This window comes from Cebidichthys violaceus, unplaced genomic scaffold, assembly GCF_023349555.1.
Source record: "Cebidichthys violaceus isolate CVI_PGR_0920_01 unplaced genomic scaffold, fCebVio1.0.p SCAF_10, whole genome shotgun sequence".
In the NCBI taxonomy this organism is placed as follows: domain Eukaryota; kingdom Metazoa; phylum Chordata; class Actinopteri; order Perciformes; family Stichaeidae; genus Cebidichthys; species Cebidichthys violaceus.
Genome location: NW_027176263.1, coordinates 13,235,285 through 13,263,208, shown reverse-complemented (window position 1 = coordinate 13,263,208; position 27,924 = coordinate 13,235,285). Strand labels below are relative to the sequence as shown.

The 27,924-nt window shown below is 43.0% G+C and overlaps 1 protein-coding gene across 2 annotated transcripts; it reads right to left on the bottom strand.

Annotated features, from left to right (window-relative positions):
* Positions 1-266: 266 nt before the first annotated feature.
* Positions 267-27,678, bottom strand: hs3st1l1 (heparan sulfate (glucosamine) 3-O-sulfotransferase 1-like1). Of its 2 annotated transcripts, none has more exons than XM_068726662.1 (2): positions 27,388-27,678; positions 267-3,276 (listed from the first exon to the last, which is right to left on the bottom strand). In XM_068726662.1, the coding sequence occupies exon 2, from the start codon at positions 3,094-3,096 to the stop codon at positions 2,155-2,157; it is 942 nt and encodes a 313-aa protein (XP_068582763.1). In that variant the 5' UTR covers positions 3,097-3,276; positions 27,388-27,678; the 3' UTR covers positions 267-2,154. The 2 variants fall into 2 exon arrangements, with proteins under 2 accessions (XP_068582763.1, XP_068582773.1); XM_068726672.1 differs by lacking the exon at positions 27,388-27,678 and adding an exon at positions 7,183-7,244.
* Positions 27,679-27,924: the final 246 nt, after the last annotated feature.

Genomic DNA, 27,924 nt, shown 5'->3' with positions numbered 1-27,924 from the left:
AAACTAGGATATGTTAACAGGCTAAACTAACTCAAACTAAAACTGTGAACATGGTAAAAGGGTAAAAAGGTCAACGTGTTAGCACGTTAGCCTCGTGAGCATGTTAGCATGCTGACGTTAGCATTTAGCTCTGGCAGCACGTCTGTGCTTTAAGTACAGCCTCACAGTAGACTCATGTTCAAGGATAACCCCAAATGACCAGAATCTCCATTGTGGTCTTGATAAATAAACAGTAAGAATAGGATACATTTGTGGTGGTAGTATTATTTTAGCATTTTATTATCAGCAACAAATCCCATGAACAGACGAACATTGGATTATCCTACAAAAAAAGACGGTCTATCGTCACAACTTGAATAATGTATAAAGGCCTGAAGAACTCCATGAAAGAGTCGTATTGTTGCAATGGGCTTCAGGGGATTTGCTGTTTAAAAGGTATCCTTCGCCTTAAACAACTCATTGCTGAGTGCAACATTAGACAGCCACAGATGCTCTATGCAGCTGCTAGTGTTTCTGCAAAACAGCAAACAGTCAACTTTGCCTCAAATGAGTAAAGGGAATTTGTTCAGTGTGTACTCTCATATTATAAGCAAAACATGCCCTTCTGTCCTTCCTGCCCACTTGCTTAATGGAAACACTGTGCCGCGCCAATGTAACACCGTGGGAATGATCGGTAACGCTTGTGTGCGTATATGTGTGTGTGTGTGTGTGTGTTGTGGCAGGTGGAGCGAGGCCGCTTGTGCCGCTCTCTTCCAGATGAATGGCTGGGTGATACATGCCGGAGCCGACAGGCGTCTGCCAGGGTCGGGAGGTAACTGTCGCAGGCCCCCTCACCTGTGTGCACCGACAAGAGGGGATCCTAGAAAGAGCACGTCTAGACACGTTTCTTCACGCTGTTCCCTCAAGAGTAACTCTGGAGTCCAAGTGCCCCCTGGTGAGCAGAAGCGAGAAAAGTCCCTGAGCGAGATGAGTTATGGGGGATTTAGCACTGCCTTTGTCATCACAAAGAACTTGAGTACACACATGCAATTTTACAGTCTAATTACAATTTTAAATCTCAAGTTGCCAATGTACTACACTATTCATATAAATATTCAACATATTTCCATATAGCTCTCAGCTATATGCCCCCTCCCATGTTCTGTTCTGGATATAGATCCAGCGTAGCATCAGCGACTACTTGCCTCGGGAGAGTTATAGTGCTTATTCCAGCTGACGGAGTGGGGAGATCGCATGAAAATCAGATCCCAGTGGAGCTGTAGCTTTGGCTGCTGTTTAAAGCCTAATCAATGAAAGAAACATGACCCGCGTCTATCTGTTGTGTATGGGATGACAAGATGTTTCTGGGAAAACTGCATGCGAAGTACAATTCAGGAAAGAGATAATACGTGGGTAAAAAAACACATTTGCACAGAAGCTATAAGATTTGTAAATGTTTTACGGCATATGATTTAATGACTACATTTAACACCTGAGTAAATTGTTGAACAGAGAAAAATGCATCAGCAGCTCCCTGGATCTGAGCTTGCTGACTATGGAGATTTGACTGATTTAGCTGCAGGCACAGGCTACCTTCAATGTCCAAAGCCATTAGTGATTCCTGTACTACTAAAGCGCCGCTCCAGGGTACCCATTTCCTTGCATTAATGTCTACCTTCCACCACAGCAAATCAAAGGCTTATTCTAATGCCACTGCCTATATAAGTATACTCCCTAAATAACACAGGTGAGAGGGCTCCGGGGCTTTTGATTGCCTGAATGAAATGGAGATGCCACTTTTCTGGTACATTTGAAAGCAGAACAATTTATTATCAAGAACAAGAATATCAAACAAGAGAGAGCGAGAGGGAAAAAAGTTCCATGAATGTGTTTTCACTTCAATTTTGATCACTTAAACGCTTCCAGCACAGACAGAATGACTTATTAAGCTCAGAGATTCTTACGCCTCTAGTTACAGTTTTTCATGTTTGTTTTTTTTGCCTTATCGTGTAAATATATAACTGCTCTGCTGAAACCAGAGATCACAGCAGTAGTTATTAAGAGGCTATTCAAAGGGCTTTTTAGATGTCAGTTCTGTAAAGTGCTTTATGCCCCCTCTCTGTCTGTCCTCATCCAAGACAAGGAAGGGGCTCCCTTGTGTACGATCTGGGTTCCTTATTGCCAGTCGAAGGTGCGCTTCACCAGCCTGAAGAAGGTTCGGTTGTGTTCCTGTAGGAAGGAGCGGAGCTGCTGGAGGACGGTGCTGTTGACAGCCGGGTGCGGACGCCCCTTAGACTCATGCAGACATCGCTCTCTGCCATCACTTCGGATACAGTAAAACCCCTTGGTCTGGTTGAAGTAGAAGTTGGAGGATACTATCCTTGGTGGCAAGTTAAGGAACCGCTCCACCTTCTGAAGCTCTGGCAAGGGGTCTCGGATCAGAGCGTCCCCATCTACGATGTGTACCTGTTCCAGGGGGAAGTGGCGCAGCCAGTTGCGCATGTGGACGTCGTACAGGCTCCTCTGAATTGCCTTGTACCGGATATTCAGGGCCCCATTGCGCACCAGCAGGTTCTCGATGGCTTGCACCGGCTTGTGGTTCTCCAGCCGGTTGAAGTACACCTGGGTGTAGTCGGAGATGACACGCTCGGCCGGGTCTCGCAAAATCAGCAGCAGCTTTATGGACGAGTTCATGGCACAGATGCGTTCTGGTGCGAGGGGTGACGTGAAGTAGCCTGGCGTTTTCTCCACTGTGATCTGGTGTGGGTACGAGTACGGCATCAGGTCACGGTACCACTCAAAGCCCTTGGCGTAGTTCTCATCCCAGTCAAAGAAGTGCACCTCGGTGGCAGCAGCGGCAACCTCCGGATGAATGTCCAGCATCTCCAACAGCGCTCTTGTGCCGCCTTTGCGCACCCCAATAATGATGCTGTGTGGGGCTCTTTTACTGGTCCCCGGGGGAGGAGATGAGGGTACATCTCCAGAGATGTTGACTGGTAGTCCAGCATCAAGGTCCATGGGGTCCAGTGTTATGCCAAATCCTTCTTGGACGAGCTCAGACGGGGCAGCGTTTGTCTGGAGAACCAGAAGAAAGGCGGATGCCAGGAAACAAGCCATGGTGATGGTACAAAGAGTGGACAGAAGACAGAAGCAAGTAAAGGAGACAATGGTTTAGCTGTGGACCAGATCCTTCTTCCTGAGCTCAGTGATAACAAGAGCAGTGAGAAGTGCAGTCTTTGTCTGCCATTGAATTTGAGCCGGAGGAGGAGGAGAAATCATCAGCACTCCACAGCACATCTGTAGGGACGAACAAAGACACAAGAAAGAAGAAAAGGCTTTCAGATTTCAGGTATATAATTCAGAATGAATGTCTGTATTATACTGAAATGACACTTTCCTCATTCCCTGAAAAAGCAATCCAGCCATAAATACAATCCATGTCTGTTATAAGTGTATCAATCTCAATTCATCTTTTTTTGAATCTCTTTTCATCTTCCCTCTTCCCATCTGCTTTCTCCTCTAACTCTATAAAGTCACTTTCAATTGGAAGTGTAATTTCTCCGGCTGAAAAACATTTAGCCAGGCAGCTCGTTAGAAAATGTGTCTGAGATATGCAAGCATGGCTGTAGGCCAGGAGACAAGGCCGGCGCTCTGTCTTCCTTTATCGGGTCAAAATCCACACTCAAATCGATATCCACCGGAGCATCGAAATCAAGGCATTTGGAGACTTATAAAGACAAATTTATTGCAGGAAATCAGATGAGTTCTCACTGCTAGGTGACTTTGATTTCCGATACATGCCAAGAAAGATCAATACGAGGGGCAGTGAAATGCAGCCAGCGCAGAGAGAAGGATTTAGAGCATTAAATTAGACGTATAATGTTGCTGAAGAGCCCTTCACAGCCATGGGAAAATTCAAACCTCTCTCGGCTTCTTAACTTTTCATCTTTTATCACAAGGCGTGTTGAATATTGTAATACTTGCTGTTTTCTTGCCTCCAATATGTTCTTGTCAAATGGTTCGCCTTCATTTTAACCAAGAAATAACATATGTAAAAATGTTCTCCATCTCTGCAGCATGAGATGGCAGAATATAATAATATAGCAGAGCTTTTTTGTATTTTTTATAAATGTCACAGAATTAATTAAAACAACAAAAGTCTTTAGATAACTTCACGAGGATAACAAGCTGGGAGAGCTGTTGCTTACACTGTGCTAGTCAAAACAACAGGGCCGGGCTATGCAAACATCCAGCTTCCACAGCAAAGGCCACAGTAAGGTAATCTCAACATACAAAGATGTTCTCTGCCTGGGAACAAACACACACACACACACACACACACACACACACACACACACACACACACACACACACACACACACACACAGTATAGAGTGCTATTCTGGATGAATAAGGCAGCACATATCTCTCGTCACTTATAATGTTGGCTAAAAATGAGTTACAGAATAATTTCAATGCATTTTCAAATCCGGTCTTCTTCTATGGAAGTCCCTTTAACACACTGTGATGGAATCTTAACACCGCAGAGTAGTGATCTTACCAACCAGTGAGATTGTGCATTCCTGCATCGCTTACTGTTGATGGCATTTGCTGTACTTATGGTAGCTAATGGTGTTTAAAACGGAAAAGGGTAAATTGTCAAGGAAATGTGGCATTCCATGACTTTTATTGCAGCAGGAGGCTTGACTTTTTGTCTTTGCAGCTTTTTCTGTAAAAAAAATTTGCCGATCAGAAAAAAAAGTCTGTTCTGTTCTGTTTTGGAAATATCTTCTTGTCAATCTGCAGAGAGGTGGTACAGTGAAATACCAAGGTAACAGTTCAAAAATAACAGTTCATTTCCAAAATGGTCCACCATTGTAAAAGAAAGACATCATTTTTAATGAGCTGGTTTGTGAGTCCCACTCTTTAGAAACTGATACAAAAACATCTTTGTTAAGAAACTGTCAGGAAATTTGAAGAGGATCATTGATTTGGGTGTCATGTGTAAAAATAACTGTACTCGAGTTAATTATGTCTCTCCATGCAGAAGTACAATTTAATCACAGAAGTCCCTCTTATTATTAAGTTTAACTCATTTCTACAATGTCACTTTTGGCTTTTGTCTCACCTTTCAGAGTCTCTCAACCACATAAAGGCTTTGACACACGCCCCCGCTGCACACTACCATCCCGTGGCTTGAGTGTGGGACTGGGCGTGTGAGCCGAGCGCAGGAGAGCTGACCTGCCTTACAGGGCTCGGGGTTGAGCAAGGAGGCACTTATGCGCTGTGACAGGCGCGCCTGCCTGTCAGCGTTTCCCTGGCAGAGAGCTGCCAAGTCCAATGCTAACAGCCAGGCAGCCAGACGAGCTTTCTGTCTCATCCAATTCGCCCCCCACCCAACTCCTCCCACAGCTCACCGCCACCTGGAAGGAGCCATTGTTTCATATTCCACTGGGCCTCATTGCTTTATACAGCACTTGATGCATATCTTTCCAGCTTTTCACTCAGGCGCACGGCAGCCACACTACCTAGCGGACCACTTAACCAGGACTATTTCCTCTGAACACTGTGAGGTGGAAGGTTACACACTCCAGGAACTATGGCCTCACTGAGACCCATGAGAAGGATAGAGTGTGAGCACTGCTGCCTCACAGCAAAACAGTCTGGGTACAAATGTTGCCGGGTAATTTTTTGCATTTGCTTCACTGCATTTCCTTCAGGGACTCTGGAGGTGCACAATCTTAATCCCCTACAGGTGTGAGCACGGAGGTGCAGCCAACCGGAGTTGGCAAGGGGAAATCTAGCAGTGTTGAAATGCGGGCAGGCCTGTGATTAAGTTGATGAGTTTTCCACCGTTTTATCAAAAAATCTTTGTCTGTTATTACCTCATCCGCTGGATCTGGATCGGTGCCGCTACTGAGCTTATTAAGCAGATCAGGTATCAGTGTCAGTAAAGCATTTTTTCAATCACTTGCATCCGTTCAGTCAACCTCTGGCCTCACGTCAGCGCAAATAAAAATGATCCCTACACAGTGATGTGTACAGATTTTACATTTCAGGAAAAGACAGCAGTGTCGGATGATTTTTTTAGCAACAAACACAGACCACCTCGGTATTGTAGCTGGTACCCTGAGGCCAATAGTTGGATCACTTTACCCTTTACATGATCATTTAACACCTCCTGAATTACAGTTGATTCCCACCCTCTCTCTCAAAATGGCTTTGGTAAGTTTAAGTATTTTGCAGTTCAAGTTTAGAAGTGGATCAATTTGAGACAATTTGAGACAGGAAGCAAAGAGGTATTGCCCTTGTCGTCAATTAAATCAACGGTTAGTGAATTCAATTTAGATTGCGCTTTCGCTGAATGAGTTTTCATGTGTTACGCTCAAGATGTCTCCCTGCCTTACACGCTGGGATCTGCTGCTTGACGCATGATGAAGAGTAAGTGGGTATGAAAATGGAACACAAAAGCGCCATCGCTTACATCACAAAATCAGACCGACGCCACATTTCCGCTTCAACCCCGTGACACAGAGCCTCCCCAAACACGAGGGCCACACTTGCTGACCATTATCTGGGTTTCACGACTTGTCCTTCAGCAGAGCAAAAAGCGCTGCCTGCCGCCTGAGCAGACGGCACGGCCGACAGCTCCGCGCTGTTCATTACATCGCACCGGGCCAAGAGGAGGGCTTCACCAGGCTCTCACCAATCGACCCAAACCTGTCCGTCTACAGAACGAACCCCTCATTCATATTCAGCAGGGCCCCCCTGCCATTAACTGTGGCGGGCTGCAGGTATTGCACAGGGCAGCTTTGTTTTTCCTAATGAGGCGCTCATTAGAGACGTTAATACAAAATCATTACTACTGCAAATGAAGCTTGATTACAAAGGTTGGCTTTTTGTGCAATCGAATGGGTTGATTTCAAGTGAAGAAGTTAAAAGTGTTGATCAGTGTTATTTTTCATATCATTAAAACACAAATGCAGCAAGTTGGTTTTCAGCACGGCCAACGACAAAATACATCATTTGAAATAGAATTGAGTGCAGAGCAAACCTCCTTTTTCCCTTTCTTCTTCGCATCTCAGCCTCTCGTATCTCTGTTTCACTAGCTCACAGTATTGTTAGATGATCCCTTGTAAGATACAGCGACCTCCCCCCCTCCCAAAAAAAACATTATCACTTGGGACACAGAAGCGCACTCACCATCACTCTATTTTCTTTTTTTTCTGCACTTTCCCCTTTGCTCCTTCTTCTCTTCCTCAGCTGTTCTCTCCAACAGGCTCTCAAAAAAAAAAATACAGTACAATATATTACCCACCCACACACATCCAACTGTTACTCTGAAGCTGCACTCCCACATGCAGGAGGGGTTTTAAATTATGGATGCATTTTGGTTCACAGTGGGATTCCTGGCTTGGTTTATTAATTTTTGTTACAGCAGCGAAAGACTTCAGCTACTCGGATAAGATGGAGGCGATCTTTTCTTCCCCTCTTAACCTTTACCTCAGATTCAATGATACGTTTCATGCAAACGGACACTCTAATCACATGTTTCGTTTCTGGGCCATGCTCCGCAACCAAACCAGCAAAAACTTGAATTCCCAACCGTGTTAAGTATTCAAAACACTGAGGAAATCAGCATGCAAGGGGTTTTAAAAGGACACCTTGAGCACTGCTGAGCATTTAAATCCTCCCACAAAGCTTGCTTGACCATGATGTGAAGAAATAATGACCAAGTTGTCTCAATGTTTTTACATTACTAGTAAATAGCTATAGAACAGAGAGTTGCCACTTTCAATCACCAGGCTGGTCAGTAAAATGCCATTTGAGAGTGAGTAATACTCTCCCCTCCCTAGAAAACTGCAACAGAGGTGCCCTTGGTTGCCTGTTTAACCCCGCCAAGCATTCGGTGGACCATGATAAAAGATCGGCGGCTCCCAAGATCATGTGTCAACTTTCTCTGGATAGAAAAAGGCTATCTATGGAAGCTGCAAGCATGACGACTACAACTCCTGGCTTTTTTTTAAAGACCATGTTAGTACCAAACCACAAGTACATCCAAGAAAATAATCATAAAGTTCAATCAACACTTCTCCAAAACAATTTCAACATCTAGAATTCCCGTCTCACGGTTGTATACCGCAGCCAACCAGTCATGTTACGGTTTACGTCCATGTTTGTCCAAACTGTCATCACTTCAGTATTTTATCACATTGGTGTGAAATTGTAATCATAAGCGTATTAATTGGTTACATTACTGATCTCATCCAGCATTCGTTGCAATACCTACGAAAAATAATGCGGCGCAATTCGTGGATATCCCACGAAATTCTTTCGGACGTTATCTACGTAGTCTTGAACTAGGAGCCCGCAGTGTGTTCCCCGTCTGAAACAAGAAGTCAATGTTGAGGTTTTTGTCACGTAACTTGCCTACTTCAGTGGCATGGAACGAGCGGAAATTGACACGTGTTGCAGGCTTTCGTAGGAAAAAGCACAAAAAATAACTTTTCGTAGGATATCACACGAACCGTTGTATGAGGATACGTTGTGACCTCTGAACTTTAAATACTAATCAGTTCAACCGTAAGTCCAAGTGCACACTTGTGCCATTTTTTTTAAAGAAAATTGGCTCAAGGCACTCCCGATATATCATGACAATGGGATGGACGTGAGGTCCAGTGACGTTTGACCGCCTACATCTAATCAGTCCATCCTTGTGTCCATGTAGACGTTTGTGCCAAATTTAAAGAAATTCCCTCCAGGCGTTCCTGAGATATTGCGTTCACGAGAATGGGACGGACGAACAACCTAAAAACATAATGCCAGGCATAAAAACTGAACAATACAATCTTCATGAAGGTTAATGAAGAACAGATACATTGCAAGACTGTTGTCTAAGACTGCATTAACTGAGGTTAAGTCTCTGCACATCTCTGTGGCACATTAACACTCTCCTCTGGGACCACCTGGTGGAGAAGTATCTCAAACTACTTTCATATCATTTTAGCACTTCCTGTATTCACAGCATCAATGTTAGCATCATCATCTATTTCCAATCAATGTATCATCGTGATGTAAAAAGATTACTAAGTAAACTGACTGCATTTAAATAACATTCACGCATTCACACACACACACACACACACACACACACACACACACACACACACACACACACACACACACATTCATAGACTGATGGCAGAAGCTCCAAACTGCTCATTCACACTTACACACAGCGATTGCACAGCCGTTCAGTATCTTGTCCAAGAACACTTGACATGTGGACTGGAAGAGCTGTGGATCGAACCGCCAATCTCACGATTAGTGGACGACCCGCTCTAACACCTGAGCCACAATACCTCCAGCTCTGCAATTTTTGGTTCAAATTTTTTTCTCCGATTCAGGATCAAACGGGTGCGATTAACCCCTTTCTCTCTTGTTGATCTCAGTTCTCTCTGCAACCTCCTCTCACCCCTCTCTCTCTTAAGACAGGAAGTCTCACTCCCCGAGTTCTCGATGCTTGTTGTATAGCCTAGGCCTCTGTGAGCTATTATATTAAGATACATTTTGGTGAAATGCTGAGTGAATTTGAGTTCCCTAAACAGTTGCGCGGTGTAGATCAGTGTTTTCCAAACTTTTTTGGGGGGGACCCACCTTTTTTAAAAATACAAAAAACCATCGCGACCCAATTCCCAATTCCCTAAGGCCTTATTTGTTTGTGAAAAGAGTGAATTTCTGTGTTCCTGACTTTTTTAACTACCATTTCCACATCACCTCATATTATCTGGATTAAGTAAACCAGCCATTTCAAAGATATGTATGTTTAATAGAGCACAATTTTGTTTAATGCATGTGTTATTGAAAACAGTAAATCAAACAGAATATACACTAGCCTTTCATATTAGGTTCAATGTTATAATACAATGTTATAATACTACAATCTAACAGTGCTGTAGACTCTTCTATGTGGCACGGATGGAGACGCAACATTTCCTTGATTTGAGAAGAAACTACACTGCAGCTAGTATAGTTGGCTATTTCGGGGGCGCATGAGTAGCGCAATGACCTAATCCAGTCCCACTTGTCAACAGAGGCATTCATTACAGATTCCGTAATCTATCATTTACTAGTGCACCCAGACGCATGTAGCCCACGGCACTAATTACAGTGTTTTATCTGTGATCTTCTATACGTGGAGTTAAACTTTCACAGCATAGCGCTCTTTTCAACTAGTTTTTTTCCACCCCCTGCAGCAGAGTGGTTCAATGTGCAACACAGTCTCTTTCAATTACCAATCCTTCTGCCCACTGCCATCTGTGCACAAGTAGAACATGAGCCACCCAACTTGTTGAAGGCCTCTGCCTCACGGACAAATATGTGTTTATGCTTACAATGTCAAAATCTGCATAAAGACCTGTACCAGCAGTGGTGACGTTGTTGTTGTTTTTTCCTGATGTGGGCAGAATCATATCACCAATGGTGCTGGCCCTCCAGTTACCAAGCCCAAAAACAAAACAATTGTTCCACTGACACCGGATGGGTTTGGCAATCTCCCCCCCCCCCCCCCCCCACTACTGCTGCCTCATGCCCTGGTCCGGTCTCCCTCCAGCCTAGCTTTGATATTTGTCAATGCCCTGAGATTTATTTCAAGCATCAGCTGACATTGTCTGGATTCCCAGGAGGCCTTTTCTCAGATAAAATAGTCTGACTCGCTCATCACCCTTGGATGAACGGAGGCAGCCAATCCCTGGGCCGCTGACTCACTCGGGGAAGTGGTCGGTCAGAAACAACAACGGTCTATGAGAAAGCAATTCAATCAGAGAGCGGCGCCGCGTGATCCTCATTCAGCCCGCCACTTCTGATAAAGCACCTGTGCTTTTCGCGGCGTCCAGATCTCCCCGCTGCAGCAGGCTCCTCATCACCGTCGGTGAGATAAAGCAAATTTCTGCCCCGCCAATTTAATGCTACTGTAATTCGTATCATGCCCTCCCCATCGAGCCTCTCCCTAGTTCTCACGATGAGCCCGATCCCCTCCATGTAATGTAATTGCTCCGCGGTTCATCGCAAAGGGAGCACCCCCCCTCCCACCCTGAAACGCAGACTTAATCAAAACAAGCGCGCCAACTTCATCCGCTCTTCTTGGGTGTAAGCCTTTGGAAAGCCGATGGTGCTCTCCAGTCTCGCAGGCATCTTGCGAAAACTGCAATATGCACATGCATTATGGATGAATTACTTCATCAAATAAAAAGCAGGGCATCTTGTAATGAACTGTGAGGATGCTCTTAATCTTTGATGAGGCCTATCTGATGAATAGTTTAATGGGGGAAAAAAACTATGGGAAGGCCTGCTGGGTGCTGACAAACACATCACAGCTCCGATGAGCAACGCGCAGGAAAATGCGTGATGATTCGGGAGTTTTACGATCTTGTAGTGTCGATTATTAAACGGCATCAATCTTGAAGCTCATAAACAGCATTAAGTAAATACATAGAGTGTAATCCCACCTTAGCCGAGTCTTGAATTATGCACTGTTTAAACTGTACTCCGGGGCGAAGCGTGTAACACATATTAACTAAGGTGTATGTACACTAGCGGCGTATGGTGTGTTTTTTTTCCTTCAAGGAGGTCAACTAAGATATCTCATGTTTATTTCCCCCAAACTTCAGCTGGTGTGTGCAGTTTCACACAACTTGGAGCACAGCAGCTCGCTGTATTGGAAGGCGCTCGCCACAGATCTGCCAGTGTTTTTCCTGCCATCGCAAATATGTATTCAGCACGGCAGAACTCGAGCTTTAGTGTCTGGACCTTCTGTGATGTGCTGTTGGCTGCCAAGCGCTGAAGCGATTCAACAGCAGGCTGCGGCTCGCGAGCTGATAATAATGCACTCAACTTAAAGCCGTCTCCCACAGGGGAGCGTGTGTGCTGTGTGTGCTCGCAATAGGAGGTCGAAGCATTGGAGAGGCTTTTTTTTTTACCGACAATCAGAGAAGTGAGATCTCAGAGGAAGTCGGGGAGCAGATGTGAACTGACCCCCGGTGTTCAGGGCTTGTTCATCAACGGATTGGCTTCGTTTGTTTCTGCACCGCGTGCGAATGGCAAAGCGTGACGGTGAGAAATGCAGAACAGGAATGGAACGACTGAAAAGCACACACACTCCTCTGGAAGGTCATTTAGCTCACTGCAGATGACCTTGAGCTGGGACTTTCACAGTATCGAGCTACCTCATCTGCATAAGTAATTCAAGTTGTCGCGTCACGCGCCGGCCATCGATTGCAACATGATTGGAGGGATCGGGCTGAGCAGGTCATCTATCAGCCCGCAAGTTTGAAAGTTCTATTAATGAACTGTGTTAAGTACGTCTGTCTGAAAACAATGAGCCCACATGTATACACAGAAACAGAAATCATTACGACCAAAGTTAGCATTTTAGTGCAATTGTTTTTGCTGCTAATTTCCCACTGCAACTCGAAAGGGAAACACATGAAGAAGACATGAAGACACAGTAAAGACTGTAACTGACACTAGACAGTTACACTGGAAAAGCGCATTAGGAAGGGATCTTAATGTCCAATTATTTTAGTAAGTAAAACCTGTTTCATATGCGCACCTGACTGTTGAAATTGACTTGAATAATTGTGAACCTACTGGTTGGCCTCAGAAAGCCATCCAGTGGGCCGCAGAGGTACAGACAAAATGGTTAGATTAAATAAAAATCATCAAAAATTATCCACACAGCTTAATTTCAATGAGCAGTTCAGTTTGTAAATCACCACGCTAATCACGACACATCTTCAGGAGAAGACAGACGCGTTTTGCTAACGTTCCCTCAGATGCAGTGACAAAAAAATTATTGTTTTTTGAAGCTAAAAATTGATGTGGGAGACAAACCCGCACCAGCAAAAGCTCCATAGCGTGTGGTGAGGAACTATGACCCTGAATACATTAAATTTGGATTTATACCGGTATGCTACTGTCAGCTGTAAAATTCACCCATCACTACCTAACACATATTTACAGCCCAGTTAATTTGTTCTCCTTTTAATTTTTCTTTCTCATTTATTCGGGGAGGTGGTCCTCGGAAATAAGTAAATGGGACCATGATTTAATAAATGAACATCATGCTGTATTAAAGAAGACTTGAAACCATTAACTCGTGTTTACAATGTTTACTGAGGTAATAAATCAAGAGAGAAGTAGAGTCATTGTCTCATAGACTTCTGTACAATCAGACTTCTTTTTGAAACCAGAGGAGTTGCCCCCTGATGGCCATGAGAAAGAATGCAGGTTTAAGGCACTTTCGTATTGGCTTCACTTTTCGGAACTTGATGTTGCTGCATGGCTGCTACTTACAATTATTTTCTTACAATTATTTTATGTAAAAAATTGTGTTCTCAGGGCCCACGGTCATTAATATTAGTCACACAGAAACAGATAATCTTCACTAACAGTTTCAATTTAACTTAATTAAAAAAACATTTTTTTTACTTAATTAAGCAGCTACAAATCATTAACCGATCATAAAAATTGTTTCCAACAAGTGTTCTGTCAATCGACTGACCAATTAAGCGACTATATGTTTCATATGTTTTCAAAAAAAAGACCACTGACGGGACAAAAAAGCGTGCTCAGGGTCATTTGTTTAGACACTGAGCACAGTTCGTGACTGGCACCTCGGAGGCAAATAAAATTCTTCTGTGCCCAACTTTGAGCAACATCCTTGTTATTTACTATTACAGGGTAAACTAGATCGTGAGGGAAGTGTTTATCTATAATAACAATCTCCAGCTCCATTTCTTCGTGCCTAGTCTCTGTCTCTACCTCTCTGGCAGGGAGAGCTTCAGAGGTCTGACAAGGAGAGAGGGGGGGGGGGGGGGGGGGGGGGGGGGTGCAAATCTCAGCTCTCTGTCCTCAGATTGTTTACAGCATTTGCCTTTGCGCAGCTCCACACCACTGCCTACGTAGCACCGGGCAGCTAGTCGGCCTTACCTCGGCGCAACATTTCCACTCTGCCTTCAGAGGAAATGAAAGCTCCTGTGCCAGCTGGGCTTTGAATCTGCATTTAAGCCCAGTCTCCACTACCGGTTGAGGCTCTGTTTACACATTTTTCAAGGAAGGCTAACCACAAGTATTGGCACTCTCTGCTACTTTATACGTCCTCCTCTTGTTCTTTCTGGCAAACTAGCAGCGGTTTGAGTGCAATCCTGCCGTGCGCTTCTTGTATTCAGCCAGCATAGCGGAGGTGGGATTTAAATCACTGGAGCATGCACAATCTGAGATGTGGGTAAAAAAAAAAAACAGCAACAAAAAAATCAGCCCCTCCTGGCTTGTGAATTTAATGCACATGAAAAAAAAAGAAAACAGAGTGGTTAGGTGAGATGCATGCGAAGAATTCAGGCTCATTTAAATAGACCTGTCTGCGACTTTATGACAATATCTGTGCATGTGCAGTTCTGAGGACGTGACAGAATCAGGTTAAGAAGATAGAGGGAATAAAGCAGCACGTCACTTCAGCAGGGTGACTTTCATAGCAGAGCAGAGCTTCGTCTCCGCTGGTGTGAACCCAAGAAGCTAATGATAGCGCTCTGGTGGGGCTAATGCAGTATTATTCTAGACCCCCCCCCCCCCAACAAAAATTAAATAAAAAAACAGCACAAGCACTCTGCATTTCATCCTTTAAAAAAAATCATGCATGTTGAAGATAAATCAACTTCAAGCGAAAGACAAGTCTTATCAGAAGTACATAACAACTTGTATTATGAGGACTTCTCACTGTCAATTTCATCTGTGCCCTCATGTTGCGCCGTTCTTCATGAATAAGTCATCAGTCCCCCCCACCATTCCCCTTTGGCTTATTGCTCGTTCTGCCGCCTCCGTGGCCCTGTAAAACCAACCGAAGTGTTTATGGGAGATAAGAGGCAAAGGAGGTCGCAGGCCCAATAACTCCTTTTATCACCCCACGTTCTGCACCAAGGGGCCATTTTATGGGTGGATTTGCTGAAGACGAATTCTTAATTAGAGAAGTTTGTGGACCCAGCATCAGAGGCCTAATGGGGGAATAAAAAGAATCATCAAAAGGGCATCTGCAGGATTGCTCGTTGGCCCGATTTTTTTTGCCGCGTCTTGTGGCAAAGATGACACAAAAACAGACTTGGTTTGTTCTCGCAGCAACATCAATGAAAAGAGGCCTTTTAAAAAATGGGCTTGCGAGGCTTGTTTGGTGAGGTGTGAATGCTGTGTTTGTCTAGACGAGCCGGAGTCCTTCGGAAAATTAGTTCAGGTTATTGATTTTCTCAGGGGCTTATTAAAGGAGTGTACCTTGTCAGTGGAATTACTGCCTCAGCCATTAAGGTGAGCTGATTCTATTTCCCATTATTGTAAAATCCTGCCCAAGAGACTTAAATGGCTTAAGATAATAGGAAACACAGTGTTTTGTCCTGAGATCATTTTAATAGTCAACAAATTTGTCTTTACTTTTATTGCCAATACTTTTATAACCAATAGAACCAATTTCTTCTGGTATCATGACAAATATGAACGAGGTGGGATGGAAGGGAGCTAGTTCAAATGTTTCACCAGACCAGATAATGACAGGTGTCCTGTGTCCCCAGGGTGGACACAGCAGGGGGAATAGGGAAAAAAAATGTAACTAATAGTTACCACCATGGAACTTCACCAGTTGATTACTTACATGAAGACAACCATTGTTTGTAGTTTTCTGAAAATGTATGTTTTAATATACAAATGAGGAATTATCTCATCCTATCAAATATTTGCATACATTTCCAGAACAGAAATCTGAATATTGGATAAAGCCAGGTTCAGAATTCTTGTTTCATTTTGTTCACATATTAGAGTAAAAAGTTTACTCACATACATCAGAAAATACCGTCAACAGCCATAAAAAAAAAGAGATTTGCCATGTTTTGATGAATAAAATTTTGTAGAAATCAGGCTATGAATGATATATGAACAAGTAAAAACCTTCAAAATATAGAATGAAAATGGAAAGTACTACTGAAGTTGAGATTTCTGGCTGAGAAAACATCCTTTAAAGAAATGTATAGTAAAATTCCACTCGCATTTAGAAGATACTACAGGTGAATGGATATCACCATGGAACTTCCCCAGTTAATCAAGTTAAGACAATTATCTATAACAGAAAAGATAAATGTCGTAATAATGAAATCTATGTTTAAATATGCAAACATGGCTTTTGCATATTTAAACATAGATTCAGACACCTGAATGTGTATTTTGGATGTTTTCTTTCCACTAGTCTGAAAGAAGACGTGTTTTCGGAAGCAAAATAGCCCAGAAAAACTCAACCAGTGTATGAAAACAAAGTGTTTTTGCCAGTAGACTCTCGCCTTAACTGAGAAAAAAAATGTAAAAATGGATAACTACCTTTTCCCAGATAGTCCTTGATTGCATCATTTTGAAACTCCATAATCATCTCAACTCCACAGCAACAATGAAGCGAGGGTAGATACATCTGAGTTTCCTCCAGCAGGCTCCTCAAAGCTGAAGCAAGTTGGGACTGAACACACTTTAACAGACGAAAAAATGTGGTTGATCCCCCAATCAACAGTGTTCTACTTAAAAACATAGCTAGAGGCACAGGTTCTGATGCCAGCCCAAAAGTTTCAACAACTAAATTCAGCAAAGAGAAGAACGACGGAGCTTTAGTCAACAAGTGCGATGCCACCCTCCCCTTCCTCGCTAATCAACCCCTGCTGTAAAGCCTAGATTAACCATCTCTCACTTCATTTAGATGGAGGATTGTTTTGAGGTTTGCCTGATTATATCTGTCTGGAGCACACGCCGCGCTTCTATTGGTATTTAACGAAGATTAGCTTTAAATTGATGATTAACCTTTGTAATCCTGCGTGCATATTGAAAATGGCTTGCTTGTCTTTACCACAGCGACACAAAAGAGGAGCCGCATTATCGTTCGGGGAAAATTGAAGCTCGGAAAAAACAAATGAGGCGCTGTTATCTGCCTGGTGCTTGGCCAAATAATGAAGACGAATCTTCAGACCAGAGAGCCATCTCATAATGAATCCGAACAGATGAATTCTTTTGCGCTCTTAGCGCGCATCTTTTAATAAAACTTTGGCGCGACCCTGACAAGCAAGTGCCGCCCTTATCTTGCAAAGAGGCAGAATGGACTTGTGGGAATGAGCGGTTGCCATTGTTTAGATGGCTGTATTAGAGAGTAATCAGACATTAAACGAGTAATTTCTCCGTATTTAACTCCAACTGGGGAGTTAATGGTTTAATTTGCTGGGCAATGAGTTTTCCCATGTGGAGTGCTCCTTGCATTAAATCACAAGCCGATGCAACTGCATCTGCTGCTCTGTAAAAATCACCGACACACACATACGGCTGCACAAACTTCTCTGAGCAGGAATCAGTTCAAAGTGCCTCTCTGGTGACTTCACCCATGGAAAAAAAATCTAAAAAACTCTAAAGAATTCCAGCGGTTTAGAGAGCAAAGTAGGAATAACAACTGATTTATTGCATTTGACACAAACACAATAACACATCCCCAACTTGTCATCTGCTGTACACTGACAAGTGTCAGTGTACAGCAGAGGAAATGGTGGCGAAAACTAAGTACATCTCATAGTACAGTATACAATATTACACTTCAATTTGAAATGAGTGGACACTTTTATGATGGTTCAAAATACCACTCTTGTCATAAAAGATCTATATTTGCTTGATAGGATGATTATTTATGCAATATTCAAACTGTCAACTGAGGGAAAATAGTGGCCATCACATCACAAAATGGCCATCACAACTGCTTAAGGCTCAATAATATTACATTTATTGCCATAGAAGGTATTTCTCATCTTCTGCTACTTTATGACCCTCTCGGGCCGTCTGGGAACAGGTCTGCTTTCTGTCCACAGAGTCAAAACTAAACATGGTGAAGAATTCAGTTTCTATGCTCCATATATCTGGAACAAACTGCAGGTCTGTTGCAACTCTCGTTTACTTTAAATCAAGGGTGAAGACTGTTTTCCGCTGACCTTTTATTAAATCATGTCTTACACTGTAGCTTTTATTCTTGTATTTTGTACCTGCCTTATTTTGTTTAAGCTTGTCTGTATTTTCTATTCTCTTGGATTTGTCATGGCTGTGATTAATTGAATTTAAATGTCCCTTAATGGCGTGCTTCTTTTGCATTCGGTCTTTTAATGTTTCATGTAAAGCGCTTTGGATTTCCTTGTTGCTGAAATGTGTTTTCCAAATAAACTTGCCTCGGCAGGGCAGAAAACATTCACATTTCAGAGGCTGGAACCAGTGAACTTTTGGCATTTTTGCTTGAAAATGACTTAAACACCTCATACAGTCTAATGCTACTTTAGGACTAATAGACTGCTATTAAAATGTTTGCTGAATAATTTGTATGCTTATCAACCTATCAATTAATCAACTAATTGTTTCAGCTCTAACTGTAATATGAGCTTTTGTATATTACCTTTTGCTCTAACTGGTCGACTTTCTATCAAAGCTGAACTCACTTTCAGTGCTAACCTGCTGTACTTTTGCATATACTGGTGAAATGAGGATGATGGTTTATGATTCTTTATTCTTCAAAGCATGAAATCTGCCATCAAATGCCATACCCTCTAATCCCCGCTGCGCTCCAGACCTCTGGAGCACATCACGGCCCATAGCTTGTAATCCTACTGCAGTTTATTAAAGGGATATGATGTAATGAGGAAGTATGATGAAAAATCATTCTGAAGGTGAGTGAGTTTTATTGGATCGAGATCTCCCTGAGTCATCCCGTTTAACTGGGACAGTTTTTTATCACACGCTCACTCTTAGACCTTACAAAAAGATCTTATCAAATATAAAGATAGGATGTAAAAACGTCTCCCTTTGTGATACTCAACATATGAGCAAATATGTAGCAACGCCTCGGTGGCAAAAGTTTGTCCAACTAGGTACACTCAGGAGAGTGCAGATCTCCACCAGGTGTGTCTGCAACGTACGCTGCGGTGATGTTTGATCGAATGACTGCAACCCACAATTGGCTAACGCCCCGTCTAGGCTGCACACAAAAACACACCTGATTGCGAACTGTTTTCACCCACCGTGTCTCTGACCGGAGAACAGCGGCTGAGCGGCGGTGATGTACTCAGCTGTATGATCACTTGCGTCCCCTACCGACCAGGGCCCGGTTATGAGTAGTGAGTGAGGAGTCAGCAGTCAGCCAATGGCAGTAGATCAAACACACAATAAAAAATAAAAATGCAGTTTATGTGCAGCAGTATGCGTGATTAGCCGTGGACAGACACCGAGATGCACACATACGCACATACACGACCAATTTCATTATCTCCCCACGGAGATCATAATTTATGCATATTCACATAACATTGAACTATTGTTTTGCATGCATGCATGACTATTTACCTGACACACAAATGAAGATTAATAAGTGGTTTAATTTACAGTAAAACATAAACACTGGAGCACAGATTTGAACAAAATGCAAGTAAATCATCCTTGTTTACTTCAACACACTGATAGAGAAAAACCTTCTAGCTTTTTAAATATAACTCATTTCCAAATAATTTTAGGCTGTATTATTTACCTCAATTTGCATAAATCCCAATTAGGAGATAATGATGCTTTTTTTTAGCAAGTTTGCCAAGATAATAATAAATTTAAAAAAACTAAAAGCAAATCAGAAAATAGTCATCATTATCCTCTTACACCCAAATTATCACTACTCATAATTATCAACTGGCCAAACAATACAGACTGAATGCTAAAGATGCTACACACATTCTGTAGATTTGTGGAAACAACAAAATTATATAATTACAAGATAAGAGTGAGCAAACAAATATGCTATCAACTGGAATAAACAAATCTGAAACAAAACAAGGAGGAATCAAAAGGTAGCCAATCTGAATGTTTCTGATATCTGAGAGAGCTTTAAATTATGGTTTCATTAACAGATATGAGCTGATTATATTTTTATATCCCCAGATAATAATACTACACACTGCCACAGATACTTCAGTTACAGACAAATATGGTACACAAATAAAAACAAACCGAAAGAAGCTCCTGTGCACTGTAATACATTACCAAAAGGCAGCGCTGTAATCTCAGTCAAAGGGGTGTTGAATCAACTCTATGTTCACTCTTAAAGCTGTCGTTAGTAGCTGGGCTATAGTAAATTGCATTTTATTTGGGCTGCAGGTAACGATTATCTTTAAATGGTCAATGAATCTACTGACCATTTCACCAGATAATAATTTCATTGTTTAGTCTATGTAATGTCAAATAATAGTGACAAAATGCACAATTTCTCAGAGGCCAAGTCATCAAAGTGCTCGTTTTTGTTTTTTTACAATCACGACGAAGAAAAGCACAAATCATCACATTTGAGAAGCAGGAAAGAGAAAATGTTTGCTTGTAAAATGGCTAATACAATGAACACCTCTCTGACCCTGTACCACGTTTTAATATGGTATTAAGTATACAATTACAATTTATGAAAATATATTATCATTGTCAGGCTGCAATTAAAAAAACTCACACTTTCCTAAAGCCAAAGATTTAATTGGCTTTAGGAAATTAAATTAAAATTTAATTAAAAATTAAAAAATTGCTTGTTTTGTTCGTCCAACAGTTCTAAATATACAAATATTCACTTTACCAAATACATTCAGCACAACTTTTACAAAGGTTGGTTGATGTTTTATGGTACCATTTTAGTTCTGCATTACACTGTATTATGTCTGTTCACTTGTGTAACTCTGGATAGCTGCTGAATCACTTTATGAAAAGAAAAATGTATATTACAACAGGAAAAGGGGTCACTGAGTTCGAGGAAATTGACAGAGGGTGGAACAATTCACCATGTTTTATTCTCTCAGTAAGGTGACGCCTGTGTGTGGGGAAGGGGTGATACGGTACGATATACTCTTTATAATGGGGATACTATGGGAAATGTGGTCACTAACAATGTTATCTATATAACGTTTAAGGAAGAATAATGAATGCGCTTGGTAGGAAGTGGGGAAGGGGCCATTAGCCCCCAAACTTTACGCCTCCTGGCAAGGCGGCTGGCGTGAACCCATCTCAAGATAGTTATGGTTTTATTTTATTCAACACAATCCTTGTATAGCATGAAATCCTTCCTTTTCAGTGCTGTTTTAATGTTGTCTATTACAACTTTTTAATGTAGATATAGCTCAGTAACAATGCTTTGTGTCAGCTCTGTGCCTTTACGCTCTGAAAGAAAGAGAGGAGGAAATCTAAAACAGAGGAATAGCATATTTCAAAGTTCAATTTCTAGTTTCAGATAAGCGGCATTCCCCTGAGATGGGGAAAAAAAGAGAGGCCCTCATCTGGGCGATCTCCCTCCCAGAAACCAAGATGAACAGTCTCATTCAGCACCATGGACAGCTCCCCACACAGCCTCAAGAGATGGCTGCTAAACCCTTCGACAGAAGCATGACTGAGACATCATTAACACTGGTCAGATAGCCATCTCTGGAGACCACTCTGTGCCTGGCACTTATCCCTGGGAGTGTGAGAGTCTTTCGTGAAATGCTTACTTACTGTTAACAGCATATCTATTTGTAAAAGACCTTGAACAAAAGCTAATTTGTGTTGAGTGCTTAACGGGGGCTAACGGTTGTCATCTGAAGGACACTGAGGTCATAAATCAGTGTGCAGATGATCTGCGCTGCTTTTGTTCGGTGTGTGACCTTCCTACAACAAACCTGAATACATGTCTCTAAAGATCAAATTTCATATTTAGACAAACCCAGATCTTCGCCCTTAGAACAAATGTCAAATGTTGCTTCCGGTAGCAGCGAGAGAGCGAGCCAGGAGGACCGGCCAATGCTTGACATTTTGTTCTCATGAGTATTCATCTGCTCCTTTAAAATTACTAGCAGTGATGTGTATAGAAAAAGAAAAGCAGACAAAGGAGATATGGCTCCATGGAGCAAAGCTGAATTAACATTGCCCTACCTGTAGTTCTTTTCCAGAAGACTGACAAACACTTGATCTTTTTTAATGAGGATCCAGCGGTCGATCTGACGTCTTTCGATATGCAGAACATTCATAAAGCGGCCCTTTCTTATCCGTGATTATCTCAGAGCCTCCATGCGAATGGGAAAAGGTCTTGTTCCAGTGAACTAATTTCATTAAAATGTTACTTAAATATTCTGCTCTCGGGCCATCACACAGATGAGGAACACATTTTAATATTTCGCAAACAGAAACCAGTGAAAATCTGTTACTTTCCCTTCCTCAGCCTCACAAAAAAAAACACACACACACGCACCCACACAAAATAAATTGATACATATGGCGGAGCAGAGGCATCCAAATCAAAACAAATCTCACACCACATTGACGGGGTCGCGATCCCTCTGAAGTGACGGATACCATTAATCTGACAAACATGACAAGACGTGGGTGTGATCTAAAAAACATATGGATGTATGACACACGGTAATGAGGGATGTGGCTGACGTGCCACCTGCTCATGTGAGCCAGGAGGAGAACAAAGGTAGTGAATAAATAACTTAGCCCGTCGTTGAGTTCCAATGATGAATCTACTTCCTAACGCTCGGCGATGATGGCTGCGTCAGGCTTTCTTGAACCTCTTGATGAAAAAGGGGCCCGTGAAAATGTGTTCACTAGAAGGTCTCCCCGCCCTCCGCTGTCTCCTCTTGCACCCACTCCACCCACTCCCGTCCCTATTATTTCAGAACGGCGGTAAATTAAGCAGGGGAAAAGCCTGTTGTGGGATTCTGTCATCTGATTCTGCCTGCCTTTAATAAGGCTTTCCCAAAGGCTGAGTTCAGACTCGTTTGATGATGAAGACGCAGCTCCCAAGTGCCTGGCATTGACAGCTCCGACGCTGCTTTTTAATACGGTGCTGTTGGTGCGCAAGGTGTGTATCAGCCCACTAAAATGTGACGCGCAGCATATGGACCTCGGTGGCTCTTTGCACCGTGGATCGCTGCCTGCCGCACGCTCATGAATTATGGAATTCGGCACAAATATGCAAATGTGGGCATTAGCCTAGTTATGGCCCTGTACTGTAAGTTACAGTGACTTATCTATTATGTATGAACCAAGGATGGGAGTGAAGAGGTCCTGGCAGCCGGCAGCTTCACGGCCCCTCTCTCAGCCATTTTTTACATCATGAAAAAGCATGAATCGCAGGAGGGGGGAGGGGAGGAGGGGGAGAGTGCTCCAAAACGTCAGCATCTCCAAAGACCTGGGAGAATTAGAGCTTGCCTCCATGGTCGATTGCCAAGCTACTTAAAATAACAATGGCTTCAACAGGATTTAGAGGCCCGGGAGATACGTAGGGGAATAAGCATGACGTTGTTGCTAATCCTCCAATTTCCCCCCACAAGGCTGATATGAAATGTTAGTCTGATCAGTAATCAGTCCACAGGAGAGGCTGACAGGAGATCCAGCCAACTCCACAGGCGCGTGCAGAAATCCGCCTGTGTATGACATAACCATCATAATGCCGGATGAGTGATTGTGCCCAGGGTAACCTAATCACAGCGGTGTAAATATCCAAAATCAAGAAGCCAGCAGAGGTGAGAAAATTGCAGAGGTGAGAAAATTGCCGAGGTCAAACGGCTCGGCTTCGAACTCACGCACATGTTCTGCTCAGACCGAGAGCGTGATGAACACGTCCCGTCGCTCTGAGACCGACAGAGCGATCATCCGCTCGGATCAAAGTCAGTCATCACGCACATGACAGCTGACAGCTTCTATTTAACGAGGTGCCCAGGAAATTATGATACCTGGTCCTGGTGAACCTGGTCGCTATGGTAACTAGAACAAACCAGTCCGTCACACTGTCCCACAGTCAGCGGTCCTGCTTGGTTCTAACAGGAGAATATTTGCTAAAGTTGAACTGAAAGTTGAAAATATAAACTGTACTGATATTGCTGCTTTTGTGCACAATTTACCATTTTTCTTTCAAACCATTTTTTGGACATAGTTGTGTTAGAGGTGTCTAAGCTTCAGAGCTCTGGGATACGCTGTCGGTTTTGTGGTGCGCTAAAAACAAGCCAAACTAGCCAGTTTGTCCTCTTTTTTAACAAGCACACATACCGTATGAGATAAGATAAGATACAACTTGTTGTGCAGCTGTTGCAACACAAAGAGAGAAGCAGGGTTGGGCGAGTGGACAAATATTTATTGGCTTTTGGCAAATGGCTGCTCACGAAATGCTCAGCGGGGGAGCAACGGCAGAGAGAGACAGCGGGGGGGAAACAACGCAAAGAGCCAGCAACTTTTCACATCTAAATCTGTGGATTAAAGGTTTATTTTTCTTTTATATTGGCAATTGACGGTTGTTGGGTTGATGGTGGCCAGAAATTTCAGTATATCGGCCAAACCGAGTGGGAAGAGTGCAAGTATTTGAAACGTTCGTCCTTTTACAACATTCAACATTTTGTAAAACTCATTGTGCTGTTGAGTTTGGATTCCACTCTCAAAGTGGAAGCTAGCAAGATACACTTTTTTACATTATTTCAACACCTGCGGAGTCATTGTTAGCTCCCCAAAAACTCAATGCCGTGTACGTCTCACATTATGCAAAGCAGCATTAGCGGGTTTTTTCTGTCATGGACTAAATTTTGAAGATGACAAATGAGCAGACTTTCAACACTCTATAGTAATCTGTAGTTGGTTAAGTGCCTGTGTGGAATTACAGCGATATTACAAACTATTTTTAGTGCCCGCCCACACAGATATGGCACCAATAAAATTACAGCACCGAACAAAAACCAACGACCCGTGGAGAACATAAATGTAATGGAGGCTTTCACTGTACGAAACTAATTTCCATTTCTTTTATTCAGTAAATGCAATTTGGACCAAATAAGCATTTTAGTCAAAACAAACACCAAGGATATCTACTCTTGTTAACAAAACTGAAATTTAATTTTAGTTTTACTTTGCTAAAGAAAAGAAGGCCTTGAGATGGCATCGATCACCTTTCACAGCAGAAAGCCCTGGTTCTTTCATGACAGCTCTTTTATCTCCTAAGGGACAATCAACCAACCCACCACCAAGGGAAGAAGTACATTTGACTACAATAGTTTGCATTTTAACAAATAGACCTGCACGCCTCAGCTAATAGTTTCCATCCTTTAATTCAAAAACAACCTCACCAAACATTCCCATTCGTTATATTGCTCATGATTGGGGAAAAAAACTCGGAGAAGAGAAAATGCACTTGTTGTTCTTCTCTTCCAACCCCCTCTTTGCTCAAGTGGAGCCAACTGGATAAACTCCATCAAACAAAACATAATAACAGGAAATTGAACAAAAGAAAAAAAGTTTGTCCCTCCCCCACCTCCTCCTCTGCCTCTTTCCATCCTTCCCACATTAAACTCTCCTGACATTACGCTGTAACATCCACTGTCCCTGTTTATTTGTCCGGTCATCAATCACTGAGACACCTTGGGTTCTCTTCGTGGATTTAGAAATCACAACGTCTCCCTGGACCACCATCGTCTTTACAGTCGCACTCATAAACACTCTTGCTTCAACCGTCTCAACCGTCGCTCACACGTTTGGTTCCAGGACAAGCTAAAGCAAACAAAGTATCTGTCCCAGTTTAGCTACCAATAAACAGTTGTCCAATTGATGTTGACTAGTCGGGTATGAAAATAATGAGGGCGACCCCTCTTCAATGTTGACCCTTTGCCCTTTGTTTATCCATCTGTTTCCCACTTTTTCTGACCAATTTCATTTCTCAGCTGCCTTTCAGTTATGATTATGTTTGCTTCCATTGTGTTGCATGTATTCTTTTTTTGCCACTTTTAACCCATTCGCAATTTGCCTAAGGATCCGTGCTTAAACAGTATTCATATGATTAGTGCAGACCTTTCATTTTCAAGACATTTGATATACATTTTATTTTTATTTTTAAAGTGAATGTGGCCTGATGCTTACTGACCGCTGATGAATAAAGCACAGTATAACATACACATATTGTATAGCGCCTCTCAGTTAAATGAGAAGACGACGGCCATATTCACTCTCAAGGGCCGCTGAGTGCTGCCCAGATGACTAACGACTGCAAAAGAATGGATGCTATTTTAAATACCGGCCAATTAAAGTCCACTTTGAAACATGGGATGAGGCTGCTGCTGAGAAACGGCGTGTTTCATTTGAATTTCATCAGAGAACTTCTCCCAGTCAAACACCCGAGGGCATACATCTTCAGTCGGATGTGGGCGGAGGGTTTAGAGGGTTAGGTAGATCCCTTAAGCTACACACATCAAAATCCAATATATGTGTATCCTAATGCGCACACAACAGACACACAGCTGAGCAGGTTTCATAAAAACACTTCATTATACTTCTGTATTTGCATTAACTCTTCAACCAGCTTGCTGTTTGACGGGTAAACCAACCACGAATCAAAGTGACCATCCGGTGTGTTTTGGAGTCAGTTTAACACTGAATATCGAGGGACAGACATTAGCTTTTGGTAACATTTGGTGACTGGCAATAACAAACATCGGGCTATAGGGACACATTTCTCATGCATTTGAGAAACGCTGCAGCTAGAAGCAGCAGCAGCTCACACAAGCCAACACCCACATGCTCATAATTAAAGGTGAATTGCACAGCCTGGGGCAATTTGCATGCTGTGACGTTGGTGCACGGCTGCTGGAATCTCACCACATAGGTCTGACAGCAGATACAGGAGCTGCGATGCTGAGGGGGGGCATCGCATCGTATCACCGAGGCTTTACATTTCAACAAGAGCAGGGAAGTGGCAATTACCATGAGATGCATTTGCCCTGTGACTCACTGTATTTATCTCCAATAAGTCTCCAGCACTAGAGGTAGAACTTATGTGTGTTTGAGCTTGCTTGTTATTTTAATTCAATTTAAAAGCACTAACTTGTTAGATTTCAGCCCAAACTTTTAATGCACGTGGAGTTGATTTTTGCATGGCAGAGGATCTAGTAAAGATGCCTCTCTTGGGAGCTTACAAAGCTTCAATTCAGCGGACGTAGCATTTTGAATTAGTTGAATCAATATTCTATTACGGAGGATTTAAATGTGATCTGCCGGGAAAAAGACAAGGCAACTCATTTCACACGAACGAATGAGCATGTTGCAAAATGTCAGACATTCCGCTCGCTGCGAGGCGATGCTGTGTTTATTCTAGCTCAATAATTGATAAATGAATCGCCCGTGAATTCAAAAGCATAAAACACTCTTTTGTCAAGACGCATGGAGATTCAAGTGTTGCGTGAAAGCGCGCGTGTGTGTGTGTGTGTGTGTGTGTGTGAGCCGCTGTGTCCTTCTCGAGCGGTGTATTTCACACAAAGTGGAAAAAAAGAAAAATGTGGTTACCTCGCACGGGTGTTTCGGGGAGGGTCTCGGTGCGCCTCTCGGGTTCGGGTTGATCTCAGGAGCAGCGGAGGAAGAGGAGGATGATGATGATGGTGCTGATGCTGCCGTACCACGGAGCGCACTTTTGCGCACTGCCGGTCCACATAGAGGAAAAGCGTCCGTCTCTCCTCGCGGCCACTCTCATCACTGAGTCATTTGAGAGCAGACACAATGAGTTGGGGGGCGGGGGGGGAGGGGGGGGGGGGAGTCCTCGTTTATTCAAAGCGGGCAGCTCGACTCCGTCTCCGGCTCGCGCAGACGAGCCTGTGCTGTGTATAGAGAAACGCGGAGAGAGTTGTGCCCAAGCCGCTGCTTTGCGTAGCAGACGGGAGGGAGCGGGGAGGAGCCGTCTGCCGTCAGATGATCAGGACAAGGTGCGCATCCCCAGCCTGAGCAGAGCTGCAGATCCGACTTTAACACAGTAATCCCTACTTGCTACATGTATATTGTGTTTGTGTATTAGTGTTCGGCCTGCGTACGTATGTGGCCAGGTGATAA